The sequence below is a fragment of the Mastigoproctus giganteus genome, chromosome 10 (assembly GCF_048544385.1).
Source record: "Mastigoproctus giganteus isolate SK-2022 chromosome 10, ASM4854438v1, whole genome shotgun sequence".
In the NCBI taxonomy this organism is placed as follows: Eukaryota; Metazoa; Arthropoda; class Arachnida; order Uropygi; family Thelyphonidae; genus Mastigoproctus; species Mastigoproctus giganteus.
In genome coordinates this window covers 113149820-113172004 of record NC_143584.1, presented here as the reverse complement: position 1 = coordinate 113172004, position 22185 = coordinate 113149820, and the positions used below count along the sequence as shown (strand labels likewise).

Here is a 22185-nt window from a genome sequence, read left to right as displayed (position 1 = left end):
TTCAAATTGAGGAAAGACAGATGTAGGATAGACGTGCGGAAATTTGCCTTTAGCCAGCGGGTGGTTGGTTGGTGGAACAGACTTCCATCCCTTGTGGTGGAGGTTGATAGCCTAAATAAGTTTAAGGCTCAGCTGGACAGGTATTTTGAACGAACAGAGGGGTGAAGTGGAAGTGGTTTTTTTTTTTTTTTTTTTTTTTTGCTGATGCTGCATAAGCTTGCTTTCTTGCATCAAATGCCTCTACTAATGCTAATGCTAATAAGAGAATTTTTTCTCCCATATAAAACTAAAATTAATTAATTAAATTTAATTAATGAATTAATATTTGAAAAAACTGTATTAACATCAAGTGTCATCCACTACAAGTTTAAAAAAATGTATTTGAACTTGAGTGGATGAACAACAAAAATTTATCAAAAAATTGATTTTCGCAAGAATTGAACTCTCATTCTTCACCTTCACGTGAAAAATACTGAAATCCTTGCATTTTACCGATTGAGCTACTGCCTGTTGATTTCAATTTTATTCCTAAATTTATATCCTGCTAAATACCTTATATAAGAGAAATTTTTTTCTCCCATATAAAACTAAAATTAATTAATTAATATTTGAAAAAAACTGTATTAACATCAAGTGTCATCCACTACAAGTTTAAAAAAAATGTATTTGAACTTGAGTGGATGAATAAAAAGTATTTTATTAACGATTGAAAATTTGAACAAGATATATAAATATATATAGGGAGAGTGTGAACTAATAGTAGGAATTGAAAAATGGGAAGCATTCAAATAATTAATCTTGGAAGCTACTAGGCTTTTCATACCAATAAAGAAATATTGTTCAAAATTTAGGCCTAAATGGATGCCAGATGAACTAATTAAACACGTGACAGAGAAGAAAAATGCATGGGATACATATAAATTAACACGTGACACAGAAGCCTATGATATAAGCTGGTCTGTAACCAAGTTACAAAGGAGGTTAGGCAGGCGAAGGCAGATTACGAGAAATCTTTGGCAAAGGATGCAAAGAGTTCTTTACTTATGTAAACTCTAGAAGGAAGTGGATGAATCAGATTAGTCCACCTGTTGATGATCCTGCTCAGGTAGCTAACAAACTAAATGAATATTCTGTATCGACATTCACACATGAGGAGTTATTCAGGGAGGGGTATGCCAGAGGTGTATTCAACTCTGGCAGTAAGCCCGATAATCTTATAACTGAGAGTAAAGTGGAGGAGAAATTGTTGAAGATAAACCCAAGAAAGGCACCTGGGATGGATGGAATCTCTCCAGTTATATTAAAGGCGGTGGCAAAGGAAGTAAGCAAACCCTTAGGCATAATTACGAGAGCTTCCCTGGACTCGTGGGAGGTACCCATGGACTGGAGATGTGCAAATGTGACCCCAATCCACAAAGGAGAATCAAAGGTAATTACAGACCTGTTAGTTTAACGTCTGTTCCAGGGAAGTTAATGGAGGCACTGGTTAAAGAAGCATTGCAGGATCATCTAGACAAGATTTCAGTTATAGCTCGGACACAGCATGGGTTTGTTAAGGGGATGTCTTGTCTGACTAATTTGATTGGATACTATGATGTAGTCACAAAGGAACTGGATGCAAAGAATAACTTTGATATCCTATATTTGGATCTTAGAAAAGCCTTAGACACTGTTGCACATGGAAGACTGCTGCACAAATTGGAGCACTGTGGCATTGGAGGCAAATTGCTGCTATGAATAAAGGGGTGGTTGAGGGAGAGAAGACAGAGTGGTAAGCAATGGACACTGCTCATCGTGGACTAATGTTATTAGTGGAGTCCCTCAGGTTCAGTGTTGGGCCCATTATTGTTTTCTGTATTTATAAATAATATTGATGATAGTATATCAAGCTTAATATCCAAGTTTGCAGACGATACCAAGGTTGGCAGGGTTGTTAAGGACACTACTGACGCTATGCTGCTGCAACAGGATCTGGAAAGGTTGAGCAGATGGGCTGAGAGGTGGAAAATGAAGTTTAACATTGACAAATGTAAAGTACTACATATGGGAAACAGCAACCACATAGTAACGTATCAACTCTGTGGTACCACACTGACAGTGGTAGAGAATGAAAAACACCTGGGAGTTATTGTGCAGGCACATATGAAGTGTTCTGGGCAGTGCAGACGGTCTGCAAGAGTAGCTCATTGTGCCTTGTCAATGATATACAGGAATATATACATATTTTTTTTTTATCAGGGATAAGGAGGTGATTATCCCCTTGTATAAGACAATAGTCAGGCCACACCTTGAGTACTGTATACAGGTCTGGAGGCCTCATTTTAAGAAAGATGTAGAGCTGTTGGAACAAGTACAGAGAAGGGCAACAAGATTAGTGATTGGAATAAAGGGTTGCTCTTACGAAGAAAGGCTTAAGTTTTGCAAATTACAGTGTCTAGAGACTAGGCACCTGCGAGGTAATCTGATTGAGGTGTATAAAGCCTCGAATGGTTTCAGCATGCTCAATGCTGATGGGATTCTTCCTCTTGCTCAGAATAATCGCCTGAGAGGGCATAAATTCAAATTGAGGAAAGACGGTTGTAGGATAGATGTGCGTAAGTTTGACTTTAGCCAGCAGGTGGTTGATTGCTGGAACAAACTTCCATCTGTCGTTGTAGAATTTGATAGCTTAAATAGATTCAAGGAAGAACTTGATAAACATTTAGAGCGAGTGGATGGGTGAAATAAGGGTTTTTTTTTTCGGCTGATGTTATAAAGCTTGCTTTTCTTGCATCATGTGCCTTTGCTAATGCTAATCTTTCAAAAATGTATAATCAGCAATGCTTTTGATGGAATTGAAGATGATGCTCTTTGAAGACAATAGGAGTTCAGACCACAACATCAGTAATGACATGTCATAGTAGAAACGAGTTTTTGGCATTTTGTGATAAGTAAAAGCTTTGCTGCTCACTGACATTTTGTTTAGCAAGCACATGTAGATCTGTGTTTCTAATGTATGCCATAAATTTTTCTCCCCAAAAAAGGCCTTCTTGCTCAGACAACACACATGAGGGAGCATTCAGACAAACTATTAGAGAGGTTGCCTGTATTACATATTCACTATATTCCGGAGTAGTGAGTATTCTCCTTATGCCCCGGAAAAGTGAATTAACTATTGATGTGGAATTTTTTCGATATTTCGGACTTTTACCGTTATGAACTGGAAAATCCTGGATTTCGGCTTTTACAATAACGTTAAACATAAACTAGATGTACCCGGCGTAACATACATCTTTCTGATTATGGCGTAAATAGTTTAATCTAAATCCTTCAGTCTTCACCATTCTTGTTTAGGGGTGATAATTCTATGGCAGTCACCTGTGGGATATATGCATATGTATCTATTTGCAGGTGGTTCCCAGTCTTCTCCAACAAATATTGCAGAGAAGCCTCCGTTTTGAATGTAGGTGCATTATATCATCTCAACCATTTCGTCCAATTGTTATATTACTTCGGCCATACATCTTTTATTATTAGTCCATCAAAACATCTGGTGACCCTATAAAACCTGGAGTATCAGTACAGAAAAAAAAAGTCCACATTATTTCCTAAGTTACACATTACTGAAAAACCGTTTCAGTTCTCTTCGATACTGAAGAACTTTATACAGAAACAATCGCATGTGGAGTATTATTAGATGATCTCAGAATGTGTTGCTGAATGTCGGCTTCATACAAAATTTCACATAAATAACAAATTATTTAATATCCGTTTCTCGTACGAGAGACAATAAAAAATTCTTTTAACGGAACTATCATAACACTAATAGATCAAGATCACTCTTCCTTCAAAATGGTTTCCAATACCCAAGTCCTTCAAACTGTATTGACAACAAACACCGGCGCAAATGAGCTTTATACTGCGCATGCCTGTAAGTTGTTTACCCTTGTTCATGGGGTTACATAAAAACAGAGCAGGAAATTACTCTAGAGCTCTATGAATAGATTTTTCTAGTATAGATATTTTAAAACAGATGTAGATAATTATACTGCAGACTTTGACTTCCTCTTAATGGAAATCAGATAGACTTTCTCTTATTCTCATACATTAATTTTTTTTTCTTTTATTTTTTAATATTAGTAGCTGTATGAATGTTTATCTTGGTGGTCTACGGTGAGAACCCTATAAAAAATTTTACCACAGTACAGAAAAAAAAAGTTTGTACAGTATAGCCATTTACAAGACCTATGTTCAATAAAAACTTTGTTTTCACTCGAAATATAGCATCGAAACCCTTTCACTGCTGAGACAGCCACTTCAAGTTTTTTGAAAGACAACTAGGCGAAATCAATAAATAGAGCGTTTTATTGATATCAACAATTAAAATTAATATATTTTTTAAATTTTGTAAAGCTACCAGTTAACTATTCTACAGTTTGTAATTGTAGCAGTATACGAGATCAGAGTCACATTAACAACAGCCACGAGAATTTTTGTAGCAGCATACGGATTCGATCCAATTCGCAAGATGTGTACCAGTAGTAAGGTGCGCTACCCAGCTAGTTCTCGATATAAACATAGGGTAAACATAATTCCTTTTTAATTTTAAACCACAAGTGTCGAAACGTAATAGTAATTATGTCTGAGAAATTAAGGAGGTCAAGTTTCATACCTGAGGAACCTACATCCTCCAATCTCGCCAATTTTACCGAGTGTATCGTATCATCTGAATCAAGAACACATTACGGATGTCTTTACTCTAAAACAGGGGTATGCAACCTTTTTAATGGCAGGGCAAATAAAATGTCTGGAGATATACGCGGGTTAAAATTTTTTTTTTTTTTTTTTTTTAGCTTTCCACGATTTTTAGGATTATTAAAATATAATTTTAAAAAAATTGTCATAAACAGTTTAGGTTATTTATTGTAATATTTATAGATACTTATAATATTTATAGTACATAATTTTATTAATAAGAAAAACGAAATACAAAAATGCAATTATAGTATACATACAATTATAAAAAAATAAATCGAAAATTATTATAATTTTTCGATTTATTTTTATAAAGATTCCATAAAACCTTAACCTTAAATTTTCATTGCGATGGGTTTCGATAAATACCTTTGCAAAAATAAAATGGTAAATCCTCTCCAAATTATTCACTTTTATCCGTCGATTATTCACTGATATTTGTAGTTGAAACGCACGATACACTTGCACTTCAATAACATTCTGCAGAACCGAGTCCGATAACCACTACCGACTGGGTAAAGTGCTTGCCTGGCAACCCAAAGTCGCGGGTTCGAATCCGAGTAGAAAATGCAAAAACCTTGGGAGGTGCAATATGGCCACAGAAGCCGATGCACCAACAACTAACAAAAACAAAAAAAAAATACCGAAAGCGTGCAAGTCTATGCCTGCTTACCAGTGTTGCCAGAAGAAGATATATCACTTCTGGGGAATGAACCCGAATCTCAATGTAGGACGGAGCCCACATCGAGATACGGATTCATTCCCCAGAGCCAACAACAGAATAAGTTTCAGTTACATTATCTACAATATATTAACAAAGATATTATACTTTTGACATTATTTAGAATATTATACAGACATACTTTTAGACTTTATTATACTGCCCACATTACTGTGCAGTTTGCCTGGTTGAGGTTAGGCGAACAAAGATCTGTCTTCGGTATTCCCGATCCTTCGCAAATTTGTAGAGGTCGCAGTCGATTGCTTGGACTAGGCCTAACAACATCATTGCTTGCTCGATGCCTAACAACATCATCACCACCATAGCCGCTGACAACCAGGCTAAATACTCCTTGGCCATCACAGTGGACTTTTCTAGTGCATTTGACCGTCTTTAATGGCCTAGCATGCTTAAGACTTTCCAACACAGCTCAAAACCTTTGATGTATTTATTCTCATCTTGACCAAAGGAAGGCCACGATCTCTGCAGGTACCACCGTGTCACGAGACTGGTCACTCGGGACTTTCCTTGGACCCTTCTTTTCTGGTCCATCCTCTTGGAGGAATTCCTTGGGATGGACCTCGAATGCACAAAGTCCCTTGTGTTTGCCGATGATCTGGTTTTGGTGGTCCACGCCGACTCCAAAGCCCTGCTGAAAGACAGGACAAACTTACCCTTGCAAACCTGCCGCGAGGAACTTTAAAGGGCTTTTTTCACTCAGTTGCTAAGTTTTCGGTCTCAGGCGTAGAAAACGCCTGACTAGTAGAAAACTCAAGAGTAGAAAACTTGCTTCTTGCCCTAATGATAGCCGAGAATTCTGGTCTCTTGCCAAAGCTTTTGGCAGCAACTTTTGCCCTTCTCTGCTCCCATCTCTGTCAAAACCAGCTGGTTCCGTTATCACTTCAGCCAAGGATAAAGCTGACCTGCTAGCATCCCATTTTTCTTCCAACTCATGTATTAATGATCTTGGTAAAAAACCTCCCACCATTCCCAACACTCTCCATTCAATGCCTCCTGTGATCTTCCGTCAAAGGAAGTCAGAAGGATTTTGACGAATCTGGATTCTAGGAAAGCTCCAGGTCCTGATGGTATTTCTTCACTTGTTATCAAAACCTGTGCTCCTGAACTTACTCCTGTTCTTTGCCGCCTTTTTTCACTTTCTTATTCCAAAGGTGTTTTTCCTTCTGCTTGGAAATTTGCTCATATCCAGCCAGTTCCTAAGAAGGGTGACAAGTTCCTCCCATCCAATTATCGTCCCATTGCAATTACTTCTACTCTTTCTAAAGTAATGGAGAAATCAATTAACCGCCAACTCTTAAACTACCTAGAAACCTTCCGTCTGACCAATGATCGGCAGTATGGATTCCGTAATTTTTTTTTTTTTTTTTTTGTTGTTGGCGCATCGGCTTCTGTTGCCATAATGCACCTCCCAAAGTTTTTGCATTTTACTCTGATCCAAGTCCGAGGCGGGATTCGAACCCGCATCCTATCCCTGACAGGGGGGAGGAGATGGCCTTCCTGTTTCCTCCCTCCCCTACCACCCCATATATTTCGCCTTGTGAGGCATGGGCATGCCTTACTGACCACCTGGGGTTGCCTTCCCTATCGACCCCATACTTCTGTCTTTCCCCCCAGTCTTCAGTCTCTTTCCCCCTACTCTGACTAATACGCCAGCGTAAACCCCACATAACTAATCAAAATTAACGATTTCTAAACTGAAAACTGAACCACATTAACCCCTCCTGGCTTTTCTAAACTTAAGGGCCCCCGTTTTTTGTTTTTTTTAAGGTCCTAGCCACCGAAATTTCAGGAAATTAGGTGGCAGGACCTGCCAGAGTGCATATAAGCTACTGGGTTCCTGGTCTGCCTCTACGGGGCGTAAGTGGGGCAACGTTGGGCCCCAATTGGGGTTTAGCGGCTAAACGACCAGAAGAACGGTACATGACACTAAACGATCCAAGACCCACACACTTTTAAATCTCTGGCATTTACAGCGTACTGTAACACACCACAATGTAAACTACGCGAAGATGGGGGAAACCCCTGGTGCCGCTTGACCCTAAATACACTTACACTTACCTTTGGCGGCAGCACTCCGCCTGGTCTTAAAAAAACCCTACAAAGCGACAGGACCTCCCGGCGTCCTATTGACCCATACCACTATTGACAGTGTTAAGCAAGCTCCTGGAACACCTATTGCGGAGCAGGATTGAAAATCACTACACCAACTCAGGACTCCAATCGCCAAACCAGGTACCAAAAAATAAAGGTGCCTCCACTCTCGCTGTGAGGAAATTTCTGTCAGCCTGGAAGGCAAAGACCAAAAAATGCAGTTCTTTTGAAGATTTAATAAAGATGCTCATTTTAGACTTCTATTATCTGCAAATATTTTTTATTTTCTGAATAGAAACCACTGAAACCATTAAATTTTTGTTGTGCTCTATGCTATCTATATAAACATTTTATACATTTGAGTAAAAAAAGCATTTATACATTTTTTGGATTAAAATATACAAACATAAAATTGTTTGTACATTTTTATATGTTTGTCTATTCATAACGTGTAAAACACTATGTGTGGAGTTTATGCACATATTTGTAACCTTTAATATATATATATTTATTTTTTTTTTATTTTTAGATACAGCGATGAAGTCATTACTTTACTATAACACCTTGCACGCCATGTTGCTGGTACCACTACTCCCTCTGGTGGCAACCATTGGATCAGGGATCAACTGGCCCCAACGTCGAATGACAAACTATTCAGGGGACATCATGCTTGGAGCCCTGTTTCCCATTCACGAAAGGAATGCGAAATATGAATGTGGTCGTCTGCAGGTGAGTGTCAAATTACCTGACAAATATAAAATCACATGTTGAGATGTTTTTTCTAATCACAACATCCCGTGTAACAAAAGGAAGATGAAGATTTAAATCTTAAGAGTATTACAAGCTATAATTAAAGTCTAGACAAGAAAATTCTCCACATTAAGTACAATAAATAAATGTCCTCACACTCCATCAGTGCAGTACGAGTAGGTACCATAAGCATAAGCAAAGCTAAAAAAAAAAAAGTTACAGAAAATATATTGGGCCTGGGGAAGGAATCCGAAGTAATTGGGCAACCCACGATATAGCCACACTTTGGATACAAGGAGTGAGAGAGGTAAAAAGAAGCGCTGCCAATATGAGGGGTCTGGGCGGTAGCACAGTGGTATCGTCACCGTCCTCCCCACACAGCGTGGAAAAGGCCAGGGTTCGAATCCCGTCGACGACGCGAAGAACTTTAATGGGTTTTTTCACTCCGTAGCTGAGTTAGTCGGTCTCAGGTGTAGATAGTAAAGTTTTCCCCCCCCCAGAAATTGGGTTTTTTGCTTTCAGCAAAACAGGCAAATCGACCAGAGAACACGGAATTTACAGACATATACGGGTGTATGTAAGAAATTACCGGGTGACCATAATACAATAACAAGTTTTTTTTTTTTTTTTGCCGATATCAGGGGTCGAATTCATAATTGCAAATAATTTATACATTCATAACATTACAGGTAAACCTTACATTCTCGAATATTCATGGACATTCAAATATTGATATATCACTATTATCTTATCAGGGTTTTTATAACAATTTGCAGAATGGGATATTAAAGCAGAATACAAGAACAGTGATCATCAAGCTATTACATTTGATGTTTTACCTTCACACTCTATAAACTATATATTCTTATATTCAGGATCTAAGGAAATCAAGATTTAATGGAGTTGCTCAAGAACTAAACACATTAACAGCAACTGAATGTTCATTTTTCATACAGAGTTCATTAATTAAAGCAGTAGAATATGCAGCTAAGAGGAAGATCAGGGGTGTAATTACTGTCTCCTGATAGTCAAGGGAATTGTTAAACTGAGAAAGGCGGTAATAAAAGGTGGTAATCAATAAAGGCGGAAAGGACCTAACCACCCAGAACAAACATTGCTCAGCCTAAGAAATAGTACCTGCACAACAATCGAAGTGGAGCCCTTTACCAGGATCGAACTGGACACTGCAGCCGCCAAACTAAGAAATAGGAAATCACCAAGCGCAGACTTACTAGAGCTGGAAATCGTAAAAAAGGCAGTTGAGTGACTGTTAATCAGTGCCTAAAAGAAGACTATTTCCCACACACTTGTAAAATGGCAAAGCTTCGGCTCATCCTCAAAAATCCAACAAAGCGGCAGGACCTCCCGGGGTCTTACAGACCCATAGCCTTACTGAGAAAACTGATGGAATCGGATAGAAACTCTACTCAAACGCAGGACTTGATTTCGGGTTCAGAAAAGGACACTCCACCGTAGAAGCATTGGAAAATATTGTTAACGCCGCAACCACAACCAACCGAAAGTACTTCCTCGTCATCGCAATAGTTTGCTGGGGCGTTTGAGTTTGACACACTCTGGTGACAAGCGTCCTCGGCAGGCTCCGGGAGCAAATTTATACAAATGCATCAGTATATACCTCTCAGACTGGTCAGTCACAGTCACTACTCCATATTACTCCGTATTACGGTCGAAACACAGAGGATGCCCACAGGGTTCCGTTCTGGCCCTTCTTTGGAATAGCGTCCTAGACGGCTTCCTAAACCTCAACCTTGGAAACGTCACATCCCAGGCATATGCAGACGATCTTATTCTGATGCTTGCTGAGGACTCCCGAGCACAATTAGAGAACTCCACAAATAGAGCTGTCACTATCCTGCAAGACTGGGCTGACAGCAGCAAACTCAATTTCTCCAACCAAGACATGTTCAGTCCTACTCAGGGGGACCCTAGATATTAGGAGGCTTCCCCAAATCAAAGTCCAGGGGGGGAACCGTCAAACTCGCAACGGAATTAAAACATTTGGGAGTCATGCTCGATAGTAATCGATCCTTCACACCACATCTGACATACATCAGGAATAAAATCAAAACTATTCTGCACTCTTTGCAAGAGTCACCCGTAAGGACTGGGGTTATAGAAAAAAAGACTCTCGCCCTCTTCTACACGACAGTATTCCTGCCAGATATTTCATATGCCTCTAGAGTCTGGTACACAAAGCGACCACCGCGGTCAACAGGAGAAAACACGATACGATACAAAGATATACTCCTGCTAACGATCTCCATAGCCTGCAGGATGGCGAGTACTCATGCGCTGCAGGTCCTTATGGATGCCCTCCCCCTGGACCTGGAGATCGTTCATCGCGGAATCCTCCACCACCTCACCAAAAGAAAAACGTCCATCTGCTTGAACTGCACGATTGACTTAGCCAATGACCCTAAAATGGAAAAGAGAAGCAACTCGCACTACATCTCCAACAGGCCTGGCAACCCCGCTGGGAAAATTTAATCAAAGGTGAAATCACCCAGAAATTCGTGCCGACAATTCAGACAGCATATCCAAAATACCCCCACTGGCTCTCTCCAGGACTCCTGGTCACATACCTGCTCACCAGACACGGTATATTCAGACACAAGCTATCAGGCTTCCGATTAAGTGACACTCCTCTCTGCCATTGGAGCCAAACAAATATGGAAACACCTCATATATCACTGTCACCTCATATCACTGATCTACGCTGTCGGCTCATCAATGAAATTCGATTCACACTGAAAAATCAGGAACACCTCATCCTGGAATAAGAAGACAGCTACAAAGCGCTAACAAAATACACTCAGGACCTCTTCAGCAGAAGACGGACTTTCCCCCAGCCGCAACCACCGCAATGAAGAGAATGCAAGTACCCATTAGAGCTGCCCATAATCTGAAAAACAATGACACCACAAAGGATCACCAGAAACAAATCAAACCCGCAGGGATCCGCTTCATAGCAGAAGGACCAAAATAAAATCACAAATGCACATCCAAACTGACTGGACTAAATAACCTCGGACGGGACCCTAACCCATGGATGGCTAAAAAATAAACTGGACTTCTGGAAACCTCGGACGGGACAATGTCCCAGAAATGACATTCCACCGACTGAAAAAACTGCAGAGCCTCTCTGCACACTAGCCTCATTGGCGATCTGAGCCGCGCCCTTGCCTGGCCCACTATTTCTTCCCTCTCCCTGGCCCGGGGGAGGTGATGGTCCTTCTGTCTCCTCCCCTCCTTGCCCCCCCACCTTCTGGTGGGGCATGCCCATGCCCCACCAAATCTTCGAGTCACCCTCCCTATCGACTCCATTCTTCTGTCTGTTGCCCCCAAGCCTTCAGTCTCAATCCCACTTTACCTGCACGCAAGCGAAAGCCCAACACATCCAAATTTAATTACAGCCAAATTAGATTCGCCCACAATTTTCGGCCTCAATTCTAGCGCTACCAGCACGCGATCACTTCTCAAATTTTTTATTTTAGGTCCTAGCCACTGAAATCTCAGGAAACTAGGTGGCAGGACCTGCCAGAGTGCTTATTTAAAATATTGGCTTACCTGGTCTGCCTCCACGGGGCGAAGTGCGGGCAACGTCGGGCCTCACGGCTAAATGGCCAGAAGAACGATACATGACATTACACACTACAATATCCATACACTTAAATCTCTAGCCTTTACAGCGTACTGTATTACACGACAATATAAACTACGCGGAGATGGGGGAAACCGCTGGTGCCGTTTGATCCCAAAACACTTTACACTTTTAGTTTGTACAAGTATCCAGATACTTAAAAAAAAAAAAAAAAAAAAAAAAAATACCTATACCCGCCATCTATGTGTCAGTCTGAAAGCAGATCAAAAAAATTAGCATTAGCATAGGCAAGGAAGCAAACTTATACAACATGAGCCATAAAAAAAAAAAAAAAAAAAAAAATTCCCACCACTTCCCATTTCACACATCCATTCGCCTAGTTTTTCCTTGAATTTATTTAAGCTATCAACTTCCACAACGACAGATGAAAGTTTCTTCTGGCCAGCAATCACCTATCCACTGGCTAAAGGCAAATTTCTGCACATCTATTCTACAACTATCTTTCCAATTTGAGTTTGTGCCCCTTCGAGTTCGTAATGAGAGCAAGAATCCCATCAGCATTGAGCCCGCTCAAACCATTCAAGGCCTTATACAACTCAATCGCACCACCTCGCAGGTGCCCATTCTCCAGATGCTGCAATTTATAGAACTTAAGTCTTTCTTGGTAAGAGAAACCCTTTGTTCTCCTTCTCTGTATTCGTTCTAACAACTTTAGATACTTCATAAAGTGAGGCCTCTAGACCTGTACGCAGTACTCAAGGTGTAGCCTGATCACTGCCTTATACAAAGGGATAATCGCTTCCGTATCTCTGCTAGCAAAATTGCTGTATATCATTGACAAGACCCCATGCCCTGCCAGGCAGCCTGTCTGCACTGTCAGAAACCAAGTCTTTTTCATTCTCCACTACCCTTAGTGTAGTACCACACAGTCGGTCTGGGGTTACTGCTACGCATATGCAGTACTTTGCATTTGTCAATGTTAAACTTCAGTTGCCACTCTCTGCCCAACTTTTCTAGATCCTGTTGCAGTAGCATACTGTCATTAACAACCCTGCCAACCTTGGTGTCATCTGCAAACTTAGACATTAAGCCTAATATACCTTCATCAATATCATTAATAAATATACAAAACAATCGGTCCAATACCGAACCCTGGGGACTTCACTAATAACATTAGCCCACGAAGAGCAGTGTCCATTGATTACCGTCTTCCCCAACTAAGCCATCTTTTGGTTGAGTGGGGGAAGACGGTAATCTCTTAATGCCATACTGCTCCATTTTGTACGGTAGTTACGATAGATGGGTTGAGCCCCTGAGAGTTTAACGACTTCCAACAATGAGTCATCATATCAGAAATCAATCTGTTCTTGCCATTTCAAGAAAACTACAAAAACCTATAATAGATCAAGTGGTGACGTAATCTCCAAATGGAGACGTCGTCTCACAACAACAACCACAAACGGTCGGGTAAACCAAGGAAATTAATAGAAATGAACCGAAGAACGAAAGGGTGGTACACAAAATCCATCAGTTTTTCGATCGAATACTATCAACCAGAAATTCAAGTAAGACCAATAATAACTGATGTCAGTACAAAGAAGATATGAAGGCCAAGAGTCGGCGCGCCTTGTGTTTGGACTGATAAAACTGGTAATATTTGGGCTCGGGCGGGAATGAAATTAATCAGATATTATTACAGAATCTCGACTTGCTATTAAAAAGGATTTTTTTTTTTAAATTGAAGATTGACTAATTTAATGGTAATGTGCAAATCTTTTTACAGAAAAGATGCTAGAATTTAAATATATCATCATATTTTTTATACTGTTGTCCATCTTCGATGATTGGTTAGTTCTGAATGATTTAGTCTGTGATGCTGTGGCTACTAGTTTCTTATAGTTCCCGTATAGAACCCACAGTTAGATATAGAAATAACAGGTGCTGCAGACCTGCATGCTCTCTCAGTAAGTACGAGGTGTGGCAATAAAGTTCCGGGACTGGTGGTGTCTTGCGGTCATGTTCACTGAATTTTAAAAATAAACAGATTGCTAAGTTGTAGTTCAAATTTCCTCCAACAAATGGTGGTACACATCGTTTGTAGTGCTATAAGCTGACAGGTTGCAAGTAACAACTAGTTTTGTTAGTAGCGTTAACATTCCGTGTCGTGATATTTGCAATAGAGCACGAAATAATACCAATTTTTTCTTTAAACTTATAAAAATTTGTAACAGAAACATAAGAAATGTTAAAAACAGTTTATGATGATTAAACGTTAAGTGCCTGAATTGTATAAGTGGTTCAAAGACGGATGTCAGGATGTTTGTAATAACCCAAGAAGTGGGCGTCCGTCAAGTTCTCGAAATGAGGACAGAGTTTCAAAAGTTAGGGAAATTCTGGCAAGAGATCGTCGTTTGACCCCCACAATTATGGCTGATGAGTTGAATATGAATTGTCAAATTCTACACGAAGATTTAGGGAAAGGAAGGTCGGTCGGTGCAAAATTTGTGCCGCATAGCCTCACTTCTAACTTCGTTAGAAGTAACGAAGCGTGTCATCATGCGAAGAATTCATCCAAGGCAATCCTGGTTTCCTCGACCGTGTTATCACTGGAGATGAGTGTTGGGTGTTTCGGTAGGACCCAGAGACGAAGAATCAGAGCATGCAGTATTTCAAAATCATCACAAAGGCTCAAAATGTTTCGTTTACAGAAGTCCAGGATCAAGATAATGTTGATCATGTTTTTCGACAAACAGGGTTTGATTCCCAAGGAATTTGTACCTGAAGTGGAGAGAGTTAATGCTGAGTTTTACGTAAAGGTGCTTCAAAGACTGCTGAAAGGCATTTCCCAGGTAGGGCCGAAATTTCAAGAGAAAGGCAGCTAGTTCTTATTGAACAACAGTGTCCCCTTCTGCTCTCGTTGTTATTGTTCTTTTTTTTTTTTTTAGGAGCATTAGCAACTAAGGCCATATTGCTCCGGGGATATGCGGTGGTCATTCCCTGACCTTTCCGCATCCTCCGTATTTGGTGGTCACGGGCTCGAACCCCGGTCTAATCAAGAAGCGTGTGCTATGCACTACCGCTCCTGCCCACCGAGGCGCCCTGCTCTCGTTGTGAAGACATTTCTGACGAAACATGGCATTGCAGAGATCAACCATCCACCCCACCCTATCCGATCTAGCAACAGCGCACTTATTCTTTTTTCCCAGGGTGAAAACTGCCCTCAAAGAAAATATATTTTGGGGTATTGAGAACAAAGAAAAACGTAACCGCCGAACTGAGCATCATCTCTTTAGATGTCTTCACCGACTCTTTTCAGAAACTTTTAGAACGGTGACTGCACTTATTACAATCAGGTAGTGATTACTTGGAATAAAAATTAAACCATTTTTGAGCTACTTCAACGTACATGTGTGTGTGTTGCACCAGTCCGGGAAATTTATTGCCACACCACGTACAGTGCTTACGCTCGCTATCCTTCCCCAGCATCAGCGAAAACACACACACACACCAAGAATTTGTCAAAGTTCTTCCTTGAATTTATTCAAACCACTCAGTTTCATAATAACACATGGAAGCCTGTTCCAATAATCAGTCACCGGCTGGGTGATGGCAAACTTTCGCACATCTCTCCTGCAACTGTCCTTCCTCAACTTGAATTTAGGTCTCTACAAGTGTGTAATCTCAGCAAGAAGAAGAATGCCATTAACATTTAGCTTACCCAATCCATTCAAGGCCTTAAACGCCTAAATCAGATCTCCGCGAAAGTGCCCCGTCTCCAGACAATGCAATTTACAGAACTGATTGATTTGATTTGGTAGTTGTTGGCGCTTCGGCTTCTGTGGCCATATTGCACCTCCCAAGGTTTTTGCGGTACTTTTGATCCAAGCCCGAGGCGGGAATCGAACCCGCGACCTTTGGGTTGCTGGGGACGTACTTTACCCACTCGGCTAGCCCGGTCGGCAATTTATAGAACTGAAGTCTTTGTTTTTCTAAGAGCCCTCTTATTCCCTTTATAAAAATTGGTTGGCCTTCTATGCACCGGTTTAGGCAGATCTGCATCCTTCTTAAAGTGAAGCCTCCAGACTTATATACAATACTCAAGATGCGGCCTAACCATGGTCTTATACAAAGGGATAATCACATCCTTATCCCTGCTAGCAAAGTTTCTGTATATCATTGACAAAACTCCAAAAGCTGTCCGGGTAGTCTATGTTCACTGCCCAGAGAATTTCATATCTGACTGCACAATTACCCCAGGATCTCTTTCATCTACCCTGATGTGTAGTACCACACAGTTCATAAGTTACTCTGGGATTATTGCTACCCACATGCAGTACCTTGCATTTGTCAATGTTAAAGTTCAACTGTCATTTCTCAGCCCATCGACCTAATTTTCCCAGTTAAATTATTACATTCGAACGGACACTGTTGTTGTTATTTGGTTTTTTAGGAGCATTAGCAACTAAGGCCATATTGCTCTGGGGATATGCGGTGGTCACGGGCTCGAACCCCAGTCTAATCAAGAAGCGTGTGCTAAGCACTGCTGCTCCTGCCCACTTGACTACGGAGGCGCCTCGAACGGACATTAAGAAAACAAGCGATGCTAACGATATGCTTTCGGAAGCATATGACAGTATGGGAAACGAGCCCAAAAAACGAAAGAAAAATAGAAAATACTCTCTATGGTACACCAACTTCATCGTATGCAATTCGATAATTTGTAGGTCGCAAATGCTCAAAGCTGAGTTGTAATATGTATTTTTCAATAAATTTTTCAAATACATCACCTATATTAAAGGTGATGCGTCCTCAAGTATCAACGCGGCTTCTAGCACTTGTTTTTATTTATTTATTTTATTATTTTCTTTTTTGTTAAAGGACTTATGTTCTTCATAAAAAATACGTGCGTAAAAATAATTTTCAAAGGTTTGCCTGGCAACTCTTAGGGCCACAAAAGGGAATGAAGCAAAATGCTATTTCTCTGGCCTCATTCTTTTAATGGCGTTATCGTAGATTTTTAAAAAGAATTATATATCCCCCCCCCCAGGTTGTGTTTATGCATGTTACCAGCCACCGAAACGATTCCGCAGAAGTTACAAAATGTGCATAGCGTTAGCGCATGTCTAATTCCGAAAGATGTGGATACGACATTTAAATTCAGTGGATTTTCGCTAGATATATGAAGGAGACTCTGCAGCAATACAACCACTGCGAAAAACTGGCATCTTCTAATTAAACGCAGCCTAAATTAACAGTTTCCGTAGAATGGCATAATTAACAGGTCACAGATGGGGCTTTCACTATTGACAAAGTCCTAGTATGTCACGTAGAAAATCCTTCGGAAATTGGAAAATTTGGAATATTTCCTCATTTATTATGTCAAGCTTGACATGATATAGCCTTCATTCTGGTTAACGCGTCTGCGGTACAATGGTTCACAGACGCACTAGACAAGAAGAATTAAGAGACAGTCCGGAAACACCTCATTAATATTGAAAAATTTCCAAACAAATTAATTTAAATCTTCTTTTTACCTTCGTACTCTCTTCAGTGGCATTCATTAATTAATAATGCCATTTTTCCTTTAATAACATTAACATGGATAATATCCACATTTTCTAAGACCCTGGTTTCATTTAAAGTGATAATTACATATACAAATATCGATAATGATAAAATATAATTTGCTTCCATTTATTGAAACAGTTACTTAATAACGTCTGTAAACTGATAATAGCGCCTTCTTATGGTATTAATAAATATAAATTGAAATGTTTCATGACAATAAATGCTCATATCTTCATGCTTCACCAACAGTAAGAATATTAAGACTGCACCGAGGCTGCATACCAAAGTATCGGCAAATTTACTGATTTACTGAAGAAACCGAACTATACCTCCTTTAAAGTGGATTGCAATAACCCTGACTTCAGGTCTGTTGCATCCATATCAGTGAGTTGGCGCTCTAATCAGGCCATTTTGTGCACAGAAAGACCAAAAACCATCTACTACAAGTTCAACCTTTGCACAAAACCAACGGATGATACCCCCGCCTGCAAAACTGCACAAGTGTCTGTTGACTGTCGAAAACCACTGCATCACATCCCTGCTCCAATCGCTCTCTTACCCCAATTACTGTTAATAAACATGATGTGACATCCCATAATCCTGCCTTTCAGTCACTACCAATTCAGATTATAAGTTCCACCAGGTCTAAACCGCCACCTTTTATCCAAACATAACACCAGTAAGATCAACACTTATAATAATTCCCATTCAAACCATCCTTAATTTTTTCTATCAAAATGTTCGGAGCCTTCGAAATAACCTTGAGACCCTCGAACAACTTTTGTGTGTGCTCGTACTGCTTGGTATTCATCATTCTGCACGTCAAGATCTCATTTCAGAAGAGTTACCATCTTCATTAAAGATCCCGACCTGAAATTTGTTCACGCCACGTCTAGTAACTCCTTATTCTATGAAGCAGTACTCGTGACAGCAAAATTTAATGCCTGTTTAATCGATTTAGCGGCAAATTTACATTCCCCCAAGTACTAGACATTGCTAACACTGATGATGCTACCAGCTAGATAATGAAAAATTACACCCCTTTGCTGCTACTCATCTACTCTTCGGAGATTTTAACCTTCCACTGCAACTGAGCACTCTCCTAAACGACTAATGAATAATCTCTTCCCATTAAATTTTACAATAGTCAATGAAGAGCCAACTAGTGGCAATAATCGTCTCGACGTGATTCTTTGTTCGGGAGTTTGAAGAGCAAAATTCCACCAGAAACCTCCAAGTCAGATCAATAACCAATTGCATTACTTCTGTTACTGCCAATGCCTAACTTCAATTGCCATAATACTGTGGAGAAGGTAATAATTTCTAATTTTTCTTGATTCCAATAAGTGTCTCGAGGCAGCAGAGCGTATTTCATGGAACGTGATTGAAGGATGTAACCCAATCCTCGCAGTTGATCTCCTCACGAGATGCATCTATGCATCGCTAAAACCGTTCGCATTCCCCCAAGGACTAGGGTTTTAGTGGACTAAAGATTTATCATAGAGTTTTAACAATAAGTAGTCCCTTCGCAGGCAGTGGAAAATCTCTGACACCAGTCAAAGATAGGATCTTGTATCCCAGAGAAAGAGCTAATTTTCAAACGACACAAGGCATCAGCCATAAAGAGATTCACAGATGCTATCTTATCTAAGGGCAAAGCGCCATGCTCTTTCAGACACAGCATGATTAATTCAAATATTGATCCAGATATTGCCAGATTCCAAGCCAATTCCGATCCTGCAGCATTACCACTCCAACACTGAATTTGCTCCTATGAATGACTTCTCTATTGTTTCTACCACCAGACAGCAACTTATAAATGCTATAAACTCCCTCCGCCCATCACGTACAGCAGGCCAAAATAAGATCCTTCATTTTATAATTATATGCCTTAGTCCCTACATTCTTGATGCGCTGTTCTCAATCTACAACTGTCCTCTCCACACGAGTATTCCCTGCCAATGGAATTAACACTGTGATCCCACTAAATAAAGTTCAAGGGCCAAAAAGCACAAAAGATTTCACACCTATTTCTTCCACCCTACTCAAGCTCCTAGAGGATGGGAGTGGGGCTTTCTCTGGTATGAGCCAACAGTTCATACCACATAAATCGAAAAAGTTCCTCTTCGCAGTCGCAAATAGATCAACTATAACAAACCTCATGGCAACAGAGACATCCATCCTTCAGGCCTTAAAACTTAATCTGAATTAGCTGTTGTGTACGCTGATATTGAAGCTGCTTTTGACAGCCTACACATCAAGGCCCCTCTCGGCCTTTTGGAATCCTTTTTCAGGATTAATGGCGATCTACTAGCTTTCTTCACCGCTTTATTGAAGAATAGAAGTGCCCACCATACAATGAAGAAGTCCCGGAAGATCACTACACGAGTTCAAGGTGGAGTCCTTTCTTGTCTCCTATTCTCAGTCACACCCTTTGTGTCCCAGTGACGATGCATATATATATACACACCGATGATAAGGTTGCTTTATTTAATCCCACCTTCAGCAAATCCAATGGCAATAGCTTCTTCAATCACCGAAAAATTGACCGCACTTTCAACTTACTTGCAGATTTTCGGGTTAAATCTTAATCTGCAATAATGATTTATTCACTCAAACAGCGACCAACAGTGATTCAACCATCAGTTTGTGGCACTCTCATCCCAGTTGTTACCAGACAAGGACTTCGACGTCTATTTTGATCCGAAGCTGAGATTATACTCACAAAATACCTCTGTAGGCGATTTACGGAGGTATTGTGTGAATCAAACGCGTAAGGAGTTTTATTCATACAGAATCACCTTACGCAGGAGGGCAAAACAACGCTTACCCCATATCAAAGATGCTGCAACCACTACCAGATATCTACGAGGGGGATATCAAAATGTGCGTACCCTGACCTAGATAAAACATCAGCAGGAAATGCCGTTTTAATATAAGTTGTCTACATATTCAATAACTAACATGAGAAATTTCATCCCCATAGGTGATCGTAGACCAGAGGTGCAGCCCAGAATCTCAGGAGCGACGCTATGGTTGACAAAGTGGAGTATCGAGCAGTGATCAAGTGATCATTTGCAGGGCAAGAAAGCTCAGGAAATTGACGAAAAAATGAAAACTGTGTATGGGCAGAATTGCCCATCCTATGATACTGTAAAAAAGTGGAAACGAGAGTTCCAGTGCGGTCGTACAAGTGTCTTTGACGAGTCAAGAGAAGGAAGACCGACATCCACAGACAGTGAGACGGTTGTAAAGGTTGAGCGAGCAGTTGGTGCTGAGTGACAGACGTGCGACAATTAATTTAATCGCAAATGCAGTGGCAATTAGTTATGGGTCTGCCCACAGCATTTTATTATTAATATTAATAACATCTATTTCCACATCAGTGGGCTCCCCCGGAACGGCCGGGTTCGGCTAAAGGGGTGTACATAATAAATATATAAACACATTGAGTTTAAAAAATAAATGAACCCACACATTGTATTTATAAGTAAGCTAACATGATATAACAATGATGTTTCAAAACTGAAAACTATGAAGGTGGTACAGCCAATAGTTCTACTTTGTACAGTTCTTTCAGGGTATCCTGTCTGTAGCGCTTCGAGCTGCAGAAAGCTGAGGCATCGATTCCGAGGGAGTTATATGGTCCGGCCGTATTTGCCGGAAACACTGATCCGGCAAATACGGTATTGCAGGTTTGTAGTGAAAATCGTGGACAAGGTGTTGCACTGCACCGGGTTCGTTGGACAGTCCGAGAGTTTGTCGTCATTTAACAGATGTCTGGTGAATCCATTCAGCCACAAAGGAGTTGAGACAATATGTGCAGGTTCCTCTCCTTGATGATGGTTTCCCATGGTTTCAGGCAGAGGTTTCCATAGAGCACGCTCCGTGAGGTAAAAGGGTGTCCCATCACCCTGTTTTTTTCGGGAGCCAATACTCTGTCTCAAGGAATCTCTTGAGATGAGCAGGAGGCCCCTGACCAAAGCACAGATGCATAGAGTTGTACGGGAATACGTAATCACAGATGCATAGAGTGGTACGTTCTTTGAAAGTAATCCAAGATGAACTCTCGGGGCCTAAGACTGACCAGCTCCTGTCGGATTGCCCAGAGAGCAGCAAGCGTTTCGTTTTCTGCCTGACCATTTTGAGATGGTCTTTGAAGGTTAGTCTGTCATCCCACGTCAACCCCAAATCGGTGTGAGAGTTTACCTTTTCGATGACGGCCCCGTTGATTTTCAGTGTAATTTCATTCTTATTCTTCCTTTTTTTTTTTTGAAGGTCATCTGAGCTGCTTTCTGAGGGTTCAACTTTAGTCCGAGACATTGTAGATAATCCTGAAGTTCAACCAGGACGTTCTTTGTTTTAAAGGCGACTGCATCTACTTTTGCTGGATCATCTAATGTAACGAGCATCTTGAGATCGTAGCATATGAAAGGAAGTTTGGGTGCTTCGCAAGGAAGGGCTCCAAAGAAGTGGCAAAGAACCACGAGGAAAGAATTCCCCCTTGTGGGATGCCGAAAGAGGTCGTGATGGTGCTCTCCAATATATGGTTATATTTGATAATAATTTTCCTGTTGTTAAGAAGTTGGTTTAGAATAACAAGTAGGTTTCCTTCGATTCTGAAGTAATGTTTCAAAATTTTCACCAGCTCTCTTGTGCAAAGTGTCAAAAGCTGCTT

The 22185-nt window shown here is 40.5% G+C and overlaps 1 protein-coding gene across 3 annotated transcripts in view; it reads left to right on the top strand.

The window, feature by feature from the left end:
* The window catches only part of LOC150079227 (metabotropic glutamate receptor 3-like), a 175207-nt gene that overhangs the window by 54119 nt on the left and 98903 nt on the right, over positions 1-22185 (top strand). For all 3 annotated transcript variants that reach the window (XM_090384024.1, XM_090384023.1, XM_090384025.1), the window contains exon 2: positions 8097-8296. In XM_090384024.1, coding sequence (XP_090240150.1) covers positions 8105-8296 — 192 coding nt within the window. In that variant the 5' untranslated portion in view covers positions 8097-8104. The remainder of the gene's footprint in view (positions 1-8096; positions 8297-22185) is intronic.